Genomic DNA, 18,437 nt, shown 5'->3' with positions numbered 1-18,437 from the left:
TGACCTCATTAAGTACTACGTGATTACGTAAAGAACAACTGACTCGTTTCGTTTTTTGAAACTGTTCTCTGAAACGAATTGTTCAAAAGAGTCGATTCACGAAATGAGTCTCAATCCCCGTCTCTAGGGCGAAGCGCGCATGCGCAGCTCTCGTCTGTGTCGCTGTCCGCTGCTGTGGTGCTGCTCTAATACTGCTGCGTGGAGCTCTTCTGAGAGGAATCACCTAACGCGAACATGGCGACCCGGGTAAGATATGCTTCTATTCGAATTATTCAACGGATAATCTTTTACGATATTCGTTTAAATGTAACATAATATTTCACAATAATCGCTCTGGAGAAGAGCTTTAGCGTTTATTTTTTTCACCAAAAGAACATCAACGACAAAACATTTTTTGATGCCAGCCACTGACATCTTTCCACAATTTACACTCTACAGACAGTAGCAGGTTTCAATACGGTCTATTGTGACCACCAATGCAGATCTGCAGAGATATTGCTGGTTTATGTTACAATTCATAGCATGCTAATAAATGGCTACCGCGGGAAGCTTTGAACAATGATAATAATAATACACCCTCAAGAGTGCTCGAATCTCGGTGGTGGCACTTTTCCAGCATTTAGGTGCATCGTGAAATAGTGGTGATTGGTTGTTTCTAGTGTCAGCCCATCGGTAAACAGGCAAAAGCTTAAAATAGAACCGATGAGGTTGTCCATTTATTTTAGCCCATCGATAAGGTAAAACGTAAGCCCGCAGGCGGTTGTTTCATATTAATCGTTTAATATCGTTTATATTAATGTCTATTTTCAGTAGCCATGTACCGTATTTTGTGCCGCGGAACGCTGTCATGAAGAGTGAAATGACAGGACTGTGCTCCTTCAGCGGATTTAACCTTGACATGGCTCGCGTAATGCTCACTTAAGCTCATCTCACAACACACTGTTTCTGCTTTGAACGCTCGCGATGAATGTGCAAGCCTGCGATTTCCCGTCTAAAATCGCGCATTCGCGTCCAAATCCCCTCAGAAACACATTGCTCCCATCAAAACGAATGTATCTTGTGCGCAGTACTACAGCACTCCCTCTCCGTGCTGCAGGATGGAGCTCTGTAGGTCTGAACGGGTGCTTTGCTTCTCATTTAGAATAATGCTTTCAAAATGGCATCATTGTCTTTAATTTTATTTGTGGGTAATCTGAGATTAATTTAAGCCATTGTTTACTTATGTTTACCTTATAATTTATTTTAATGATAATTTCATGATTTATAAATAATGAAGATCATGTTGTTCATATACTCTCTAAATGCACTGCAGTATTAATATAGGGACCTCTGCTCAATCTGGAATTAAAGCAAGCCATGCTGCTTTTGTTTTATCAGCGGAGAACTGGCCTCCCTGACTGAGCCTGGTTTTACCCAATTTATTTACTTATTTTCTCATTTTCTGTCACCGATGGAGTTTTGGCAACTTGCCACTGACACTTTTGGCTTGCTTGGTTGGGGACACAATTTCTGGCAACTTTGTTGACTGCACAGACACTATAGGAAGAGAACTGAACTGAGCTGGACGATGACATTGCTGAATCAACAATTTACTGACTTTTAACTGATAAACTGATTGTTTTCCATTGAGCTCTTGCATTATCAGCACACACTTTTCCAGTTTAACACTGGAAAGCTTCTTCGACACAATCTGTATTGTATAATGCACCATATAAATAAAGATAACTTGACTTTAATAATAAATCACAATAGGTATTATTGTGGTATGTAATGGAAATTAGGCACAATCAAAATGCAATAAAAATAAACAACTTGATCCATTAAATTATTTATCTTTTATGCAATCTGCCTCTGTCATAATTGTTCTATGTTTGTGTGAGTGTGTGTGTGTGTGTGTGTGTGTGTGTATATATACTGTGTATATATATATATATATATATATATATATATATATATATATATATATATATATATATATATATATATATATACCATATTTGTGCATAAAAGATGGCAGATTATATAGTCACAGTTTACTATAGCTGTCACTGTATTTAATGGCTTAAGTATGCTTAAAATATGACAGAACATGCCAGTGAAAGAGCAGGTGAAAGCTGTTCAGAAATGTGTAAATGCCTGTCACACACCCACGAACAACTGTAAGAAAAGACTAGCATTTATGAGTCACACAAGTGTCAGTGAGCATCATGTTCTGAAGAAGAGTATAAATCAAGATGAGAATGGAGAGAGTGAACATTGGGAAATCTGTTATTCAGGCTGTATTTGCTGAGATGCCATTCTCATCAGAACACATTTTTGATTCTTTTGATCAATAATGAGACATATCTTGTAAGCTGAACTGATCAAACTAGACCAAGGCAGATGAACTGTGTATGGGCATCCTTCACCCACAGAGTTCAGCTCAGTGTTAAATGAGTGAATACTTTCACTGGCTTCTCACAGAGAGTATGAATGATACACAGTCTGGTTGTGTCTATCACAATGCACTCTAGATGTATGTGAGATACAGGGTGAGTTCTGCTCAATATCTGTTAGGATGAACTGAAGGAAGAATATGTGATTTTCCTTTGTGAGTGTCTCCCGTGAGCACTGGTCGTCTCTTAAGAGAATTTCCCCTTTATATCCCATTTCCTCTGCTTTAAATAAATGTTTCTTGCTTCTGTAGCACCAATATAGATTGCTTTATTTATTTAATAAAAAATGGCTACCAAATAAATCTTTTTATATTAGTGAAAAGGATTCTGTAAGCATTAAAAAGTGGCATGGGCACTAGAATAACCGGCAAGCTCTATTAAATTTGAATTAATAATTTACATTGTTGAGAAATCCAGCCCATCACTTGTGGCTTTAATCAAAGCCCTGCATGAAAGCTTTTTTTTTTTTTTTTTTTTTTTTTTTTTGTATCATTATGAATGCCATTTAGCTAATAAACATGATATCAGGTTTATTATCATCTATACATATAAAGCAGCATTTTGACATTCATCTCTTTTCAAGTCTTTTAAAACCAGTCTTAGTGGACATTAATGGTTTTCTTGCTTCAATTAACTGACAAGCAGCAATCTTCATCATGCAATTACTTCACATCAAGCAACTAAATGCATGGCAAAAAAATAAAATAAAATGAATAAAAATAAACTGATCAGAAATGATTTAAAGTTTTCTCTCAGTCCCGGAAATCACTAAAATCTTCCTCTGGGATAATTAAAAGCAAGTGATAAATTGGAAAAGCTTGAAATGTGTTTCAGAAATGGCAAGTCATGTTCTAACAGTGATTTAAAATTTACATCAGGCTAATTTAATGTTAATTTTTTTGTTCACCTTTTTACATTTTTATTTTTCTTTAAACTGCTGTGACTGTAGTTTTTCTCAGAATGATTTTCAGTTTAAGCCTGTTAAACTATAATAATAACAATAATGATAATTATATCAGTGTCCACACCAACACACTGTATCGTTCTGTTTATTATAAGAGTGTGCTGCTGTTTTGTCGTCTGCTATCAATGCTCAAGCTCTTTAAAGTCATGTGGATTCTGACTGGTTGTCAGTGCTTTTATCGTGCAAAAGTGGTTCTATTGTTGTCATTATAGTTGTGATGTGGATTGCCCTATTCTCACAGAATTTGAATGATAATTAAACTATATAGTTATTATAGCTACCGTCCTTGGTTTTGAGTTTGAAGTTTAGTCTTTTGCAGTTGACCAATCAGGAAGCTTGAATGCATAATTTCTATAATGGGTTATGGGTTCTTTACATTAATCTTCTTGTTTTGCTTGCTGTGATATGAGGATCATCCTTCATTAAGGGTGATACATCAGGGGTACAATCCATAAACCAAAAGTAATACAAGCCACCCCTACATCCCAGTGTAATCCAATAGTCTAACCATTTGAGGCATCTGTGACATCCAGAAATCTCTGTATTGATTGAAGTTTTGTTTGTCTGTTGATCTTAACTCTGCCACTTATGAAATGGCCTAGTAAACTAATGATGCTTAATCATATGCTCAGGGTAGATAAAGTCATTAGCTGGTTAACAGAGCAGTTGTTTTCAGCCCTGTGACAGGACGTCTTCTGTGCAGTCAGGAGTTTCTTTTCAACAGTATTGATCAGACTTCTCCTCATTCCTCAATGAATATCTCTCTAGAGGCCCAGTCTCATTATACATGGATAGTAGTGCTGCTTGAAATAGATTTTTACTCACAACACTGACTGACGAAATGGCATGCAGCATTTTATTTAGTAAATTCAGTTTTGAATTATACTGCGGTTGTCTTTTTCAAAGCTTATTTATTTGCTCATACATAGGCTACATTTATTTGATCCAAAATACAGTAAAACGGTAATATTGTGAAATAATATTGCAATGAAAGTCTAAAGGTGTAATAAATGTCTAAAGAATAAATGTCTAAGTTGTCCACTGCGTGGGGAAAGTGAGTCGTCCACTGCGTGGGGAAAGTGTGTATACAGATGGACCGCCGGCCAATAAGTGGTAAACTCAGTAGCTACTGGAAATTGTATAGTGAATTTACGCAACAAGTCAGTAGCCCTATTTTTGGACCTTCTGGCCCCCCATACATTAAACCTTTTAAATGCATCTTTTGATATTTCATATGACTTACAAAAGGATATATACATTCCACTACCATATCAGGGTTTGGTTCGCCTGTGCTTTGCCTTTGCTGCTCCTTCAAGCACACTTGCAGTTGATCCTGATTCTGCTCTGCATGCTGCTTCATGCTGCACACTCTATTGTTTCTCAACCACATGCTGTCTTTGGCTCAGTGTGGTGCTGGCTGTCTCAACTGTTTGTCTTATGTCCTTCTGCCCTACCTCTTGCTTGCGTGCATTCATTGGCCTCCAAGGTTGTAATATTTTTCAAGGTATGTATGCTTTCTGAAATCCCCTCTGCCTCTGCTTGTCTCGCTTGCCAGATTGAGCTGTATGCTTCCCTTACATTAGCTTTCTGCATCGCCTTTAGTGTCCTGAGAGCTGACAGGATGTAACACCTGTTGCCATGACACTTCTTAGTAACAACGACTCGAGGGAGCACTAAAGCGTTACAATGCCCGAACTGCGTCACAATGCCATAGACACAAACCGTTCAAATCAAGATCGTCTGGCTCTGTTCTCACTCTCAGGACAAATAAATGTTGATTTGAGGTTGAGCACTAAAGCTTTAACGACTGAATGGTGTGAGGGCCTGTGGTGAGTTTATTGTGCATGCTGGCAGGAAGACATGGATTATTGCTATTCTGACCTGCAACTAAAGTAAGTCTAAATCCTGGACTGGTCTTCGTTAATGGGATTATGTTTGCCTGTTGAGTTTACATCCACACCCAGGCTTTCAATCAGATATGAGCCCTCAAAGAGCCATTTACTGTCCTCTAGTTCTGCTTCCTGGCCTCACACTGGAATAAAACCAGTGTTGGAATATTGCAATGGAACATTGCAGTGTTTCTTTTTATTTTTTTATTCATTTGTCTTCGTTAACTTTTATTAAAATCACTCTTCTCTGATGACGTGTGCACTGGCCTCCCCTCCAGCAATATGTCAGTCACCATTTTCAATTCAAAAGTAGCAAATACCCAACTTTTAATTGAATTTCAGGTTGACCATGTCAAGTCCCATAATTTTTTCTCATTTGAGAAGCCATGTCACTCGTGTATATACACATCACAATAAGGACAAAAGAAGATCAAAGCTTTCAAGCTGACTTTAATACAGTTTATTTTTATTTATTTTTTGCAAAAATGCTGATTTAACAGCTTATCACTCCTCTAAAAAATGTCTCTAAAAAGTATATATTATGGAAGTATACATAAGCACCTAATATGTACCCTTAAAGAGATACAATCTGAGATATATATATATATATATATATATATGTGTGTGTGTGTGTGTGTGTGTGTGTGTGTGTGTGTGTGTGTGTGTGTGTGTGTGTGTGTGTGTGTAAAAAAAAAAAGAGAAATGTCCTGTCTCTTTTTGGTCAATATTTTGAAACAAAATAAAGTGCATCCAGCTCCGGGGGTTAATAAAGGCCTTCTGAAGTGAATCGATGCATTTGTGTAAGAAAAATATCCATATTTAAAACTTTACAAACCATAATTTCTAGTTTCTGCTAACTGTCGTGAGCATGTTTCCAAGAGAGTGGCGTTCCAGTGGATGACGAAGGACGTAGGTGTACTGTAAGCACCGGTGAGAAGTGACGAATGCACGACATATACTTTATGATGGATGGAAGCTTTTTTTTGACCCCCATTCTCTTCTATTATAAAGTTTGGAAGAGCCAGGACATTTTTAATATAACTCCGACTGTATTTGTCTGAAAAAAGAAAGTCATACACACCTAGGATGGCCTGAGGATGAGTAAATCAAGGGGTAGTTCAATTTTTGGGCGAACTATCCCTTTAAGTAGCACTATGAATCTTATAATGGTATAAAGTTTTGCATATTTTGTCTGAGAGTGTTATTAACTTTCCAAAATTCTAAGTGTAGGTTACATTTTCTGTGTTTATTTGTATTAAGTTTAAGTTTTAATCATGTGCTGTTCTATAGGCAAGTGCTCTTCATTATGTACAGAAAAAGCATTGCCATGTTTTCATTAACAACAGTCATTGTTAAATTATCGCAATGGACTGATGTTTATTGTCACAATTTTAAGGATAATACTACAATACTTTACAATACTAAGTCTTTAGGATGCTAAAGCTCTGATAAAATGTTCCAAGAATTATGAAACATTTAGGAGAAATTCACTCTCTCTTTATGTATCTCATAATGTTAATTATGAATTGATACTAGAAATAAGCAGTAACTTTGATGAATAAATGCAGTGAAATCATTGATTTTAGGTTCATGTAATGTGGCTTTAACTAACTGGAAATGCAAAAATCTATTAAAAATGTTTTTATAAATCTGAGCTATGTAGATTTTGTTCTCTTAATCTCGAATTGTTTACACTGAAGCTTTGTTTTCTTGTTGAGTCATTCATTTCTTTCTGTTCATATATCATATATCCAGATGGAAACAGTGTGCAGCCCTGCTTTTCCATTATCTCTCCTTTTTCTTTTTCTTTCTTTTGTAGTCTGTTTTATTTATGGTTCTTTGGCTGGTTGCAGCCAAAGAAGGAGCAAATAAAGCTAGAACACCCATGAACCTTCACTGTCAGTCTTTGCTTCAAATATTTATTTGTCTTTTATGTTTCTCATTTACCCATGTTTAATGCATTAGGTGAATGCTGCTCTCTTGTAGACAGATTTATGATTATATTTTTTGCTACTGTTCCCTTGCCTTTTTGTTTATCGCCTTTGTGTTGTTATCCAGCACGGTTTATGTCTAAACCCTAGTATTATTGTTTTGGGGTTTGTAGAATCTCTATTGCAATAAAACATGATGCATGTGATCCTGGAAGGGATGATTAGATGAGATCTTTAAAAGACTCTCGATGCTTCAATTGTTGAACAAGTTTTTAGCTTGTACAGTAAAAACAGCTTTCCATCTTGCTGTTTTTCAGCATGGGATTTCCTATTTTTAAAACCCTGCAGAGAATCATGGGAACTCTATCATATGGTGTGGTTTAAATTTTTCATGAGGAGAAAAAGCTTTTCACATGAGAAATGATAACCAGTGAGCTAATAGGCTTTAGCAAGATGCAAATATTAAAGCTGAAGTGTGTAATTTCTGTGCCACTAGTGCCACCAAGTGAAACTACAAAGTTGCTAGTTCTCAAACAGGTTTCCCTGAAGACTCTCCTTAAATGCCATTGGCCAGTCAGTCACATAGTCCCGCCCCCCAGTCCATGCCATTGGTTGAGCCAATGTTGTTCTGTTTTGCTTCTCAAATGAAAGTGCCACAGATTTGTACCTCTCTCTGCTATTAACTGAACGGAAGAAAAAAATTACACACATCACCTTCAAGCTTCAACATCAATAACCAGATGTCTTGTTCGCATTAAGGCAAACTTCTCTTCTGCTTCTCACCATCTTACTCTCTCTCTTTATTATTATCTGTCTCTGTGCAGACGATGCAAGCTGCTCGATGCCCGACAGATGAGCTGTCACTGACGAACTGTGCAGTTGTGAGTGAGAAAGACTTGCAGTCTGGGCAGTGAGTATTTACCCGCACCACAGATTCATCACATTTGCACACGGAAATATGACGGCCAGTAGATACTTCGCAATTTAGCATTATTGTAGATAGGAAATGATTCTATATATATATTATACATAATGTTATAATGTTATTCAGGTGAAGTGAATAACATTGATTATATTGTTGCAGTGGCACCAGTCAAGGGCTGGGATAAACAGCATTAAGCAGCAAGAAGTAAACAGTCAGTTCTTGAATTCCATAGGTTTGATACGATATTAATACTTTGACAAGGGCCAAATTGTGATGCTAGACGACTGGGTCAAAGCATCTAAAAAATGGCAGTTCTTGTGGGGTGTTCCCTGTTCACAGTTACCAAAACGGTGCAAGGACGACCGGTGAACCGGCATCAGGGTCATTGGCCCCCAAGGCTCGCTGATCCACATGGGGAGCAAAGGCTAGCCTGTCTAGTCCAATAAAGTCCAACAGTTTGTTGTGTATGGGGCCGACGGTCTTAATGACCTTGATGACCCATGTACACTGCTAAAAGCGCTAAGAAATGAAAGTGACCAAAGTGAAACATTTCATATGTCATAACATTCAGTTCTCATGGATTTAGTAGAAAGTTTATTTCTTATAGGTTTAGTAGAAAAAAAGCCTAAACATGATTTATAAGGGAAAAAATAACCCTAAAAATCTACTCTATGGGGCAAATACTGCCCCTTAATAAAGTCGTTTTTGTCATGGACCCCTGACAATGGATACTCATTAATCATATGTAATGTGTAGTACACATTATATTTTAGCAGTTTTATCATATGGGTGTATCTAACACTGTAGGGAAAGTTTAAACAAACATATAATAAGTGCTCTAGCAGCAGAGCTCGTGATTTTCCCTAGGCTTCAAGTGTGTGTGTGCGCGTGCGTGTGTTGTGTGTGTGTGGTGTGTGTGTCCTGAATGCTGAATCAGTCCAGACATTAACTCAGGCCGACAGAGTCTGCCGCAGTGCCTCTTGCTGATGCCTCATGTCCAAGAATATCACAACTTGAGGGCTGATTTGTGTGGGTTTGTGTCGACATATTATTGATGTATGGCATGTTAGTGTGTGATGTCAACTGATATATCCTGTAATAAATAATAAAAATATATTTAAAAGAAAATATATACATAATATATACACTTTAATCCAAATTAAATTACAACAATTAGTATTATGTATAATAATAATCATTACAAAATTATTAAATTATTATTAATTACTATTATATTATTTTTGGGGTGGAAAAAATAAAAATAAAAATAGTGGCCAAAGCTTCCAGTTAGACCCTAACCATTAAGTCATCACATGAATAAATATGTTATCCATGATTATGATTAACCTGTGCTTAAACTGAATTAATTGTCGTTCACATATTATCCATATTATGTACTAATCTCAGATTGTGTTGGATTGGTGCAGTTGTAAATGTGGGGGAAAACTGTTAAACATGTTAAAATGATATTTCCGGCCATAAAACCACCATAGTTTCTGTTACACATTGTATTTTTGGATCCGTGTGTCATTAGAAGTTGAATATCTTCTGCCTCTCTCGCCAGGCATGTGACTGTGAGGACAACCCCCGCTCACAAGTTTTTGTTCACAGTGAAGTGTCACCACTCGGTGCTTCCTGGGACCATCGCTTTCAGTTTGCCACAGGTACAAGACTCCTGCCAAGATCTTTTACTTTTGATACAAACACAACAGAAGACAAACACTTCACATTGTGGCCCAAACAACAGCTAACCCAACAGATTTAAATTAAATGTTTTTTCTTCTGTGGAATTTTAAAGAAGTTATTCTGAAGAATGCTGATAACCAAACAGTTTTGGTTGCCACTGACTTCCATTGCATGGACAGAAAAATTCCTCAAAATATATTATTGTATGTTCCACAGTAGAAATAACTGGTTTGGAATAACACGAGAGTAAATCAGTTATGAAATCATTTTAATTTTTGGGCGAACTGTCCATTTAAGGAAGGATAATCAGTGCTTATATTTTTACAAACAGCAACGTTTTGCTGCTTTATTAATTTTCTTATTTTTCTTAAAGAGGAAATGGGCAGGCCTGTCCATCGGACAAGAAATAGAAGGTGTGTACATTGCTCTTGGATGAACATTTGCAACAAAAACACATTTTTTTAGATCAAATAATATAAAAATGAAATGCATTTTTTCCAGTGGCCAACTACAACTTTGACAAATCCAAGCAGTGCATTGGTGCCATGACCATTGAGATTGACTTCCTGCAGAAGAAGAGCACTGACTCCAGTCCCTACGACTCAGACAATATGGCTGCTGAGTTTATTCAGCATTTCAACAATCAGGGTTTCACTGTGGGACAGCAGGTCAGAATCACGTCACAAGAACTGAATAAATGGTATCTGATGTTTAATTATACATGCTCATTTTGGATTCTCTTCTGATTTTCCTTTCGTAGCTGGTCTTCAGTTTCTGCGACAAGCTCTTTGGCCTAGTTATCAAAGACATTGAGGCGATGGACTCCAGCATACTGAAGGGCGAACCAGAATCTGGCAAAAAGCAAAAGGTATTGGAAAGAGAACAAGATGTTCTGAATTTGCACTGTAATGTCATTATGAAAATGTATGTGAATACACAGTTAATTATCCTTTGTTCTCAGATTGAGATCGGTCTGTTGGTTGGAAACAGTCAAGTGATTTTCGAAAAATCAGAGGGCTCGTCTCTTACTCTAGTTGGTGAGTTTTGTCACACTTTTGACAATAAGTTTCTATTCATTGTCATATAAACAGCCTTGTAACTCGGCTCCTCCTCTTCACTAGGCAAGGCCAAGACCAAAGAATCCCGTCAGTCCATCATTAACCCTGACTGGAACTTCGAGAAAATGGGCATCGGTGGTCTAGACAAGGAGTTCTCCGATATCTTCCGCAGGGCTTTTGCCTCTCGAGTTTTCCCGCCAGACATCGTGGAGCAGATGGGTATGTGTTGTCTTCCCTTTTCATTTTGTTGTGTAATCTTATGTTAAAAGCATCCATTGACCAGAACGGTCCATTTATGTTATTATTTGTAACTACTCAGATGCATTGATTGTGGGTCATGTGTTGTAAAAGTGAGCTGTTTTCTCTGCAGGGTGTAAGCATGTGAAAGGCATCCTGCTCTTCGGTCCTCCTGGTTGTGGTAAAACACTGATGGCCAGGCAAATCGGAAAGATGCTGAATGCCAGAGAGCCAAAGATAGTCAACGGACCAGAGATCCTCAACAAGTATGTTGGTGAATCTGAGGCCAATATTAGGAAACTGTTTGCAGATGCTGAGGAGGAACAGAAAAGGGTGAGATGACAAAATGCCCTCTTAAACACACTATCCTCATGATACCATAAATTACTATACTATAGCATACCATGCTGTCTTCTATTGCTTCATTATAAATCTGTGGTTTTCTGTGCAGTTGGGTGCTAACAGTGGCCTGCATATCCTCATCTTTGATGAACTGGATGCAATCTGTAAGCAGCGTGGTACAGCTGCCGGCAGCACAGGTGTGCACGACACTGTGGTCAACCAGCTCCTGTCCAAGATCGACGGAGTGGAGCAGCTCAACAACATCCTTGTCATCGGTGAATAGCAGAAGTCATTATATGTTCTGTTGCTTTGCAATAATAGGTGGTCATAATAGAGCTCTAAATCTATGAATGCAAATAAATACTACATACCACATACATACCATACTACATACATACCTTTTTTGTGCAAATTTAATGACTTTTGAAGAAAAATAAAGAGTGATTAATGTACCAAAAGGTCGGTAGTTTTCATGAATAACATGAAAAGAATAATATCAATAATATCAAAAGAAATGCATATATTACATTTATATGATCAATTATTTTTGATTGTTATTAAAAGCTAAATATTTTATAATAATAATAATTATTATTATTATTGTTGTTAGTATAGTATTTAATTATTATTAGCGTAGTATTTAGCTATTTCTATTTAAGTTTATATCTAATCTAATTTGGCTTGAAAGAAGTGATTGATTATTGGAAAAAAATAACTTTTGATTTTAATAATAATACTGATAACAATGATTATAATTATGAAATATCATTATTATTTAAAACTAAAAAAATGTAATATAATAATAACAAAAATAAATTTTTCATAAAATAATTTACATTTTTAATACATTTTTATTACATTATTATTATTATTAAATTACTGTTAGGAATTTTTTTAACATTATTCATAATAAAAGTCACTGCAAAATTCAAATAATCTTTTTTTTATTATTCTTTTGTTTTTGTTTTTGTTTTCTAACCTGTGCACTTGTCTTTATCTGAAAGGCATGACAAACAGGCCTGATCTGATAGATGATGCTTTGATGAGACCTGGCCGATTTGAAGTAAAGATGGAAATTGGTAGGACCTTGCTCTTTGTTCAGCAACCAAGAAAGCGAAATAAATAGATCAATTCAACACTCTCTCTATCTTGGTTCATTCTTACCCATTTGTCTACGTCTCATCACCCAGGTTTGCCAGATGAAAATGGCCGTGTTCAGATCCTGAACATTCACACAGCGAAGATGAGAGAGTTTAACCTTCTGTCTAATGATGTGGATGTTAAAGAACTGGCTGCTGAGACCAAGAACTACAGTGGAGCTGAACTGGAGGGCCTGGTCAGAGCGGCCCAGTCTACTGCCATGAACCGACACATTAAGGTACAAAATACTGTATACTGATCTATGCATCTTTCATAATACCCCATTTGAAAGGTCTAAGCCTGTGTTGAACTGTATCCCAGGCCACATCTACTGTAGAGGTGGACATGGAGCGAGCAGAAAAGCTGCAAGTCACTCGATCAGATTTCATGGGGTCCTTGAATAACGACATTAAACCTGTAAGTATCTGCCTTGTTGGATAATTGTTCGTTTTCATCAGCGGAAGGACTAAAGAATTCAGAGAGTCATTTGTAGTTGAACTGGTCAAATGAAACCATGTCCTCTTTTACTTTTGTCAGGCTTTTGGCACCAACCAGGAAGACTACTCCAGTTACATCATGAACGGCATCATTAAGTGGGGTGATCCAGTGACCCGAGTGCTGGAGGACGGAGAGCTACTGGTGCAGCAGACTAAGAACAGTGACCGCACCCCACTCGTGTCTGTGCTTCTCGAGGGTCAGCTGTCATTTTTACCTTCATTAAGTAGAAAGAACTTTGTAAGGATGATCCATGAATGTCCTATGCCAACATTATAAAAACATTATGCAAATATTAACATCTCAAGGACCGTATGAAAATGTGGTTCCAAGTATGTTTTCTTTCAGCATTATTAGAAAATTTGCATAAAAAAGCATAGTAAGGACGTTCTGAAAATGTTCTCACAATGTTTTATGCTAACATTACAAAAACATTCAGCAAACATTATTAACATCATAAGAACATTCAGAGAAAGTACGTTTTCTGTCAATATGTTCAATGTTCGTGATTTATCATCAAGTAATAAGAACATTACAGAAAGCAAACATCTAATGTAGAAATGTTATAGGAAAGTTAAGAATGTTTTGTTCTAATATTTACATTGTTAATGTATGAATGTTAAAGTTGTGGGAACGCTTCCTGTAAGGATAATCTCTGTACTCAACCCTGATGTAGACTGCAGTTCTGACAGATCTTGTTTTTTTGCCTCAGGACCTCCTCACAGTGGTAAGACAGCTCTGGCCGCCAAAATCGCAGAGGACTCGCAGTTCCCATTCATTAAGATCTGCTCTCCAGACAAGATGATTGGCTTCTCAGAGATCTCCAAATGCCAGGCAATCAAGAAGGTTAGTGGTAACATATTGCGTGTTCATAAATTTAAATACAGTCTTGTTGCTTTGCACACCATAATAATAAATGTTCAATATTACTTCTCAGGTCTTTGACGATGCTTACAAGTCTCAGCTGAGCTGTGTTGTGGTTGATGACATTGAGCGTCTGTTGGGTTAGACCGTTTTATTATTTAGATTGTTGATTTTTATTTCTTTTTTGAATGCAGACATTATTACTGTTTGCACTATTAACAGCATACTATGAATTATGTGCGGTGAAACAGATTACGTGCCGATTGGTCCTCGATTTTCCAACCTGGTTCTTCAGGCCCTGCTGGTCTTGCTGAAGAAGACTCCACCTCATGTAAATCTGATGTTTTTATATGTGCATTTGTGACAGTGATTTAATCTTTTTATTCTGTCACTGCACATGCATTTGTCTATGTACTGTAAGTGTATTAGATTATGGGAATAACACGCCTGGTGTTCTTCTCTTGATCTAAAGGGCCGTAAGCTGCTGATCATCGGTACCACCAGCCGTAAAGACGTGCTGCAGGAGATGGAGATGCTGGATGCGTTCAGCACCACCATCCATGTGCACAATATCTCCAGTGGTGAACATCTGGTTGAAGCTCTAGAGGTGAGATGAGACAAAACCCAAGTCAGAGCTTCTTTTTAAGCTGATGTGTTCTACAAATGTAAGAAAAACTAGTATTGAGCTATGCAAGATACATGACATAAAATCAGGAGATTCAGGATGTCATTTCAGCGTTCTAGTTTATTTAATGTTTTTCAGCATTAGCCAGTAGAGGGCGATACCACTCTTCTGGCACTTCATTTACGGCACAAAATGTTTCTCTCATACTTATCTTTTTTCTGTTCACTCCAAGCTCCTGGGCAGCTTCACTGATGCTGAGAGAACCACCATCGCCCAGAATGTGAAAGGAAAAAGAGTGTGGATTGGCATTAAAAAGCTTCTCATGCTTATAGAGATGTCTCTACAGGTAAGCTTCGTCTGTGTTTACCTCAGAACGAGGCAAGACAAAGTCTGTAAATATTACTGTGGACTATTAAGAGTCACTCAAACCCATTACATCTTTGGATTTGTATCCAGTGTTCATCTGGAAATTTTCTCTAGAAACTAGAAATGTAGAAATAGAACTTGAAACTCAATGAGCTCAAGTAGTTTTCCAGCATACTTTTTGAAAAGCGGTCTAAGTAGTTCAATTTTTATAGCTGTTTCATGCACAGAAGAACCTCACACTACATCTAAAGTGCCTTCTAGCAATCTCATGAGCTCACTTCATCTCGTGACAGTCACATGCAGGGAACCATATACGTGAAAATGAAAGTTTATTTATAGCATGTTGTGTTTACTCTCCTCTCTAGATGGATCAGGCGTACAGAGTCAGCAAGTTCCTCACTCTACTCAAAGAAGAGGGAGCGTGAGTACTCACCACTATAATAATATGTTGCATATTTGGCACATCAATGTCTGATAAAAGAGTTATTGCCACAGACTCACTGGATCAGGATCCTGACGAGGAGTTAAACAGGCATTAAGTTTGCTTTATTTTTGATTTTGTTAATTGACAGGCTGGATGAAAACAATCACATTCGAATTTAACACTGCTGGTGAAAACTGATGGTAAGGGTGTCATGGTAAATATGTGTGCTGTATTCAGAGCCATCAGAGTAGTTGCTTTGACATTTTTTGATCCTTAGTTTTTCCCTTAAAGACACAGAACCTAAAAACTAGAGTCCTGTAGCCATTCCAAGCCAGCCTGATCTCTTCATCTGCTTTAATAGCTGTTTTGAACCATATATGTATTTTATTCTAATCAACTATTAGCTTTATTACTTATAAGATTGTTAGATCTTCCTGCTCAGGGCCTGCAGAGGTCAGACTTTTCCACTGCTAATCATCGCAATCTAGTCAACACACTGTTTCCAAATAATTTTACTTCTAGAATCTGATATTTTCAGTTGAAACAGAATATTCAAGAAAGGAAAGGAAAGAAAAGGAAAGGAAAGGAAAAATTCAAAAAATTAGTGCATATTTTTTATATCAGAGGTTGTGGTTTTCACAACAAGGAGAGTTTTCACATGATTTTTTTTATTAATATATAAAAATGTATGAATATTGACTGTTCTATAAAATGTTTTAGCATAAACTAAACCTTTAGATGCAGACTAAAAGAATATAACATGAATGTTTTTATTTAGAACAATGTGCACCAGTCATGTGCAGGAAGAGTAGAAATGTGCAGTATAAAACAGATAGTAGGGTTGATTTTGAATACATATTGACATTATCTCTTAGAAAAACAGTCAGTATTGGTAATGGTTGACTTTCAGTTGGCAGCCATCAAAGTCACAGAGTCTGTGTGCCAGAGCTTGTCTGTAATTTGGACTGGACCCAAACACCAAGGGGCCGAAGTGAAACCCAAAACCAACCGACATACAGTACACTCTCCCACAGAGTAAACACTCATACTCCATCCTTCTCTCTGCAGAGATCGTGGTGTATATGAGTAACAGAGGACAGGAGAGAGGTTCCTCCCAACTGCATGTTCCCCTGGAAACTATGAGCACACTCCACCCAAACCACACCCTCACAATACTGACAACCTGGCAGAGGTCACACAGCCGTCCCTCATATCAAACCAATAGCAGATATCGTCTTGTGCATTGTGTAAAATTTCTGTACCCTGTTTGTTTACATAAATATATCTATTTCAGTCTACTCAAAGCCATGAAGATGTAAAAAAAAATCAGATTAAAAAACATGTACATATGCTGCTGGATGCAAAACATATATAGCATATCTATATCATGCAGTTTATGAATCTGTAAGTAGGATATAAGAAAGCTGTTGGTGTGTGTGTATATACAGTTGTGAAGATGAGACGTGCTGTCCGTAGTGTGCATACGCTGAACCCTTCCTTTGTGATTGTGTTGTGGTAACACAACAAGAAAACAATATAGATCACAGTGTTACTTGATATTGTACATAGGTTAAAAATATGACTAGTTTGATTTGTTTCAGTTTTATGTAGTTTAATTTTACAGTGTTAGAGCTGTTAATATATAGTATATTCATGTTAACTAGTGTTGCAGAAGCCAGAACATTGAGAACAACCTTGATCAGTTGTACAGGGGATTGAAAAGCTGTTGTCACTACATGAGTGTGTATGTGTGTGTGTGTTTGATTTAGTGCATCAATAAAATGCTACAGATCAGCTTTAGAGTGAACTAATTTGTGTGGCTGTATTTATCTGTGTAAGTGTAGTGTGTGTAGATATTGTTTTTATGTTGTTTTATGTATTTATTCGTTTTTTGCCTGCCCATTCATTCATGGTTTCTGTGACCAGTGTTCAATGTCCAGAGCTCTTTGATCTGTTATTAATATTGGAGATGTGTGGCCCTGATGCAAAATTGTGTTACTGCAATATGAATAATAAAAAAAATGGCTCCCACAAAGAGTGTACTTGTTTTTGTGTTGTGAAGATTCATTCCAATGATGTGCTAGTGTATAGCCACCTCAACAGAGGAAATGTGGGATCATAACTTTGATATTTATTTATTTATCCTTGCAAACATAACAAACAACTCTAAGTAAAATATACTTACTGTATAAGTTCAAACTTTAATTTCTACAAGCTTAAATTGAGTAATAATATAGAATTTACTTAATTTTGTTATTTCATTCTTGCCTTAACTTATTTAATGTAGAAATTACATATGTATTTATGTAGTAGCCTATTTACTATTGTACTATTTACCAAAAAAATAATTTTAATCAGTGCATGGGGTGCAAAAGGAAGTTTAGGACGATCTGCTCTTAAAAGCACTGCACGACGTCTACTGCAGCAGAAAGAACAAGCCTAGTAACAAGCATCTCTAGAGTTAATAAACCGGTCTAATATCTGCAGCTGTCCATGTGCTAGAGATTCATCCTTCAGTACAAGTGGAAGAAAGTGTTCTGAAAGGCTGTCCTTGATTTGATGTTTACTTCAACAATTCTAATTTACACATTAAGGTGAGACACTGCAGGCAAAAACACAGTTTTTTCAAGCACCTGTCAATTTTGAGATTTTGGGCTTTTTGGTTTTTCATAAAGTGCTTTTTCAAATAAGTGGAAGGAAAACATCTAAAAGACACTGTTAAGTGTTTCTTTTATAGCACTTTATCTGTTTGTGTCAATAGATTTCAATTACAAAACATATTTTTAAAGGCCGTTTTCTCAAAATGAGTTTTTTCTTCAACACTGAGCCATAAATCTCCACTTCAGTAGCACTTACACACACCAAACATGACATTTTTATTCCTGTCTATATTCTGAAGGTTTTTACAGAGGGATTTGTTCACATATATTTTCCATGATTATATACAACATTTTATTCCCCCCAAAATTGTGAAAATATATTGTTTTCTGGCTGTTCAAAGTATTTTCTGAATTATGGAGTGACAAAAAAAGATAACCAGAATTCCCTATGTAAAA

The 18,437-nt window shown here is 36.7% G+C and overlaps 1 protein-coding gene across 2 annotated transcripts; it reads left to right on the top strand.

The window, feature by feature from the left end:
- The first annotated feature begins 127 nt into the window (after positions 1-127).
- On the top strand, positions 128-17,416 carry LOC127950846 (vesicle-fusing ATPase). Of its 2 annotated transcripts, XM_052548187.1 has the most exons (22): positions 128-246; positions 8,044-8,129; positions 9,709-9,808; positions 10,204-10,243; positions 10,332-10,498; positions 10,591-10,698; positions 10,792-10,867; positions 10,952-11,107; positions 11,259-11,458; positions 11,577-11,742; positions 12,472-12,546; positions 12,658-12,845; positions 12,929-13,024; positions 13,145-13,301; positions 13,815-13,948; positions 14,040-14,106; positions 14,218-14,297; positions 14,439-14,573; positions 14,824-14,937; positions 15,323-15,378; positions 15,530-15,581; positions 16,450-17,416. In XM_052548187.1, exons 1-21 carry the CDS (start codon positions 235-237, stop codon positions 15,558-15,560), a joined length of 2,244 nt encoding a protein of 747 aa, XP_052404147.1. In that variant the 5' UTR covers positions 128-234; the 3' UTR covers positions 15,561-15,581; positions 16,450-17,416. The 2 variants fall into 2 exon arrangements, with proteins under 2 accessions (XP_052404147.1, XP_052404157.1); XM_052548197.1 differs by lacking the exon at positions 15,530-15,581.
- The last annotated feature ends 1,021 nt before the right edge of the window (positions 17,417-18,437 follow it).

This window comes from Carassius gibelio, chromosome A3 (assembly GCF_023724105.1).
Source record: "Carassius gibelio isolate Cgi1373 ecotype wild population from Czech Republic chromosome A3, carGib1.2-hapl.c, whole genome shotgun sequence".
In the NCBI taxonomy this organism is placed as follows: Eukaryota; Metazoa; Chordata; class Actinopteri; order Cypriniformes; family Cyprinidae; genus Carassius; species Carassius gibelio.
The sequence above is the reverse complement of the archived record's forward strand: the minus strand, read 5'-3'. Positions and strand labels throughout refer to the sequence as shown.

Bases quoted from the DNA above. Each gene is read 5' to 3' on its own strand.
- LOC127950846 (XM_052548187.1), top strand. The intron at 12,846-12,928 runs GTACAAAATACT...ACTGTATCCCAG, and splicing joins CCATGAACCGACACATTAAG to GCCACATCTACTGTAGAGGT. The intron at 14,574-14,823 runs GTGAGATGAGAC...GTTCACTCCAAG, and splicing joins ATCTGGTTGAAGCTCTAGAG to CTCCTGGGCAGCTTCACTGA.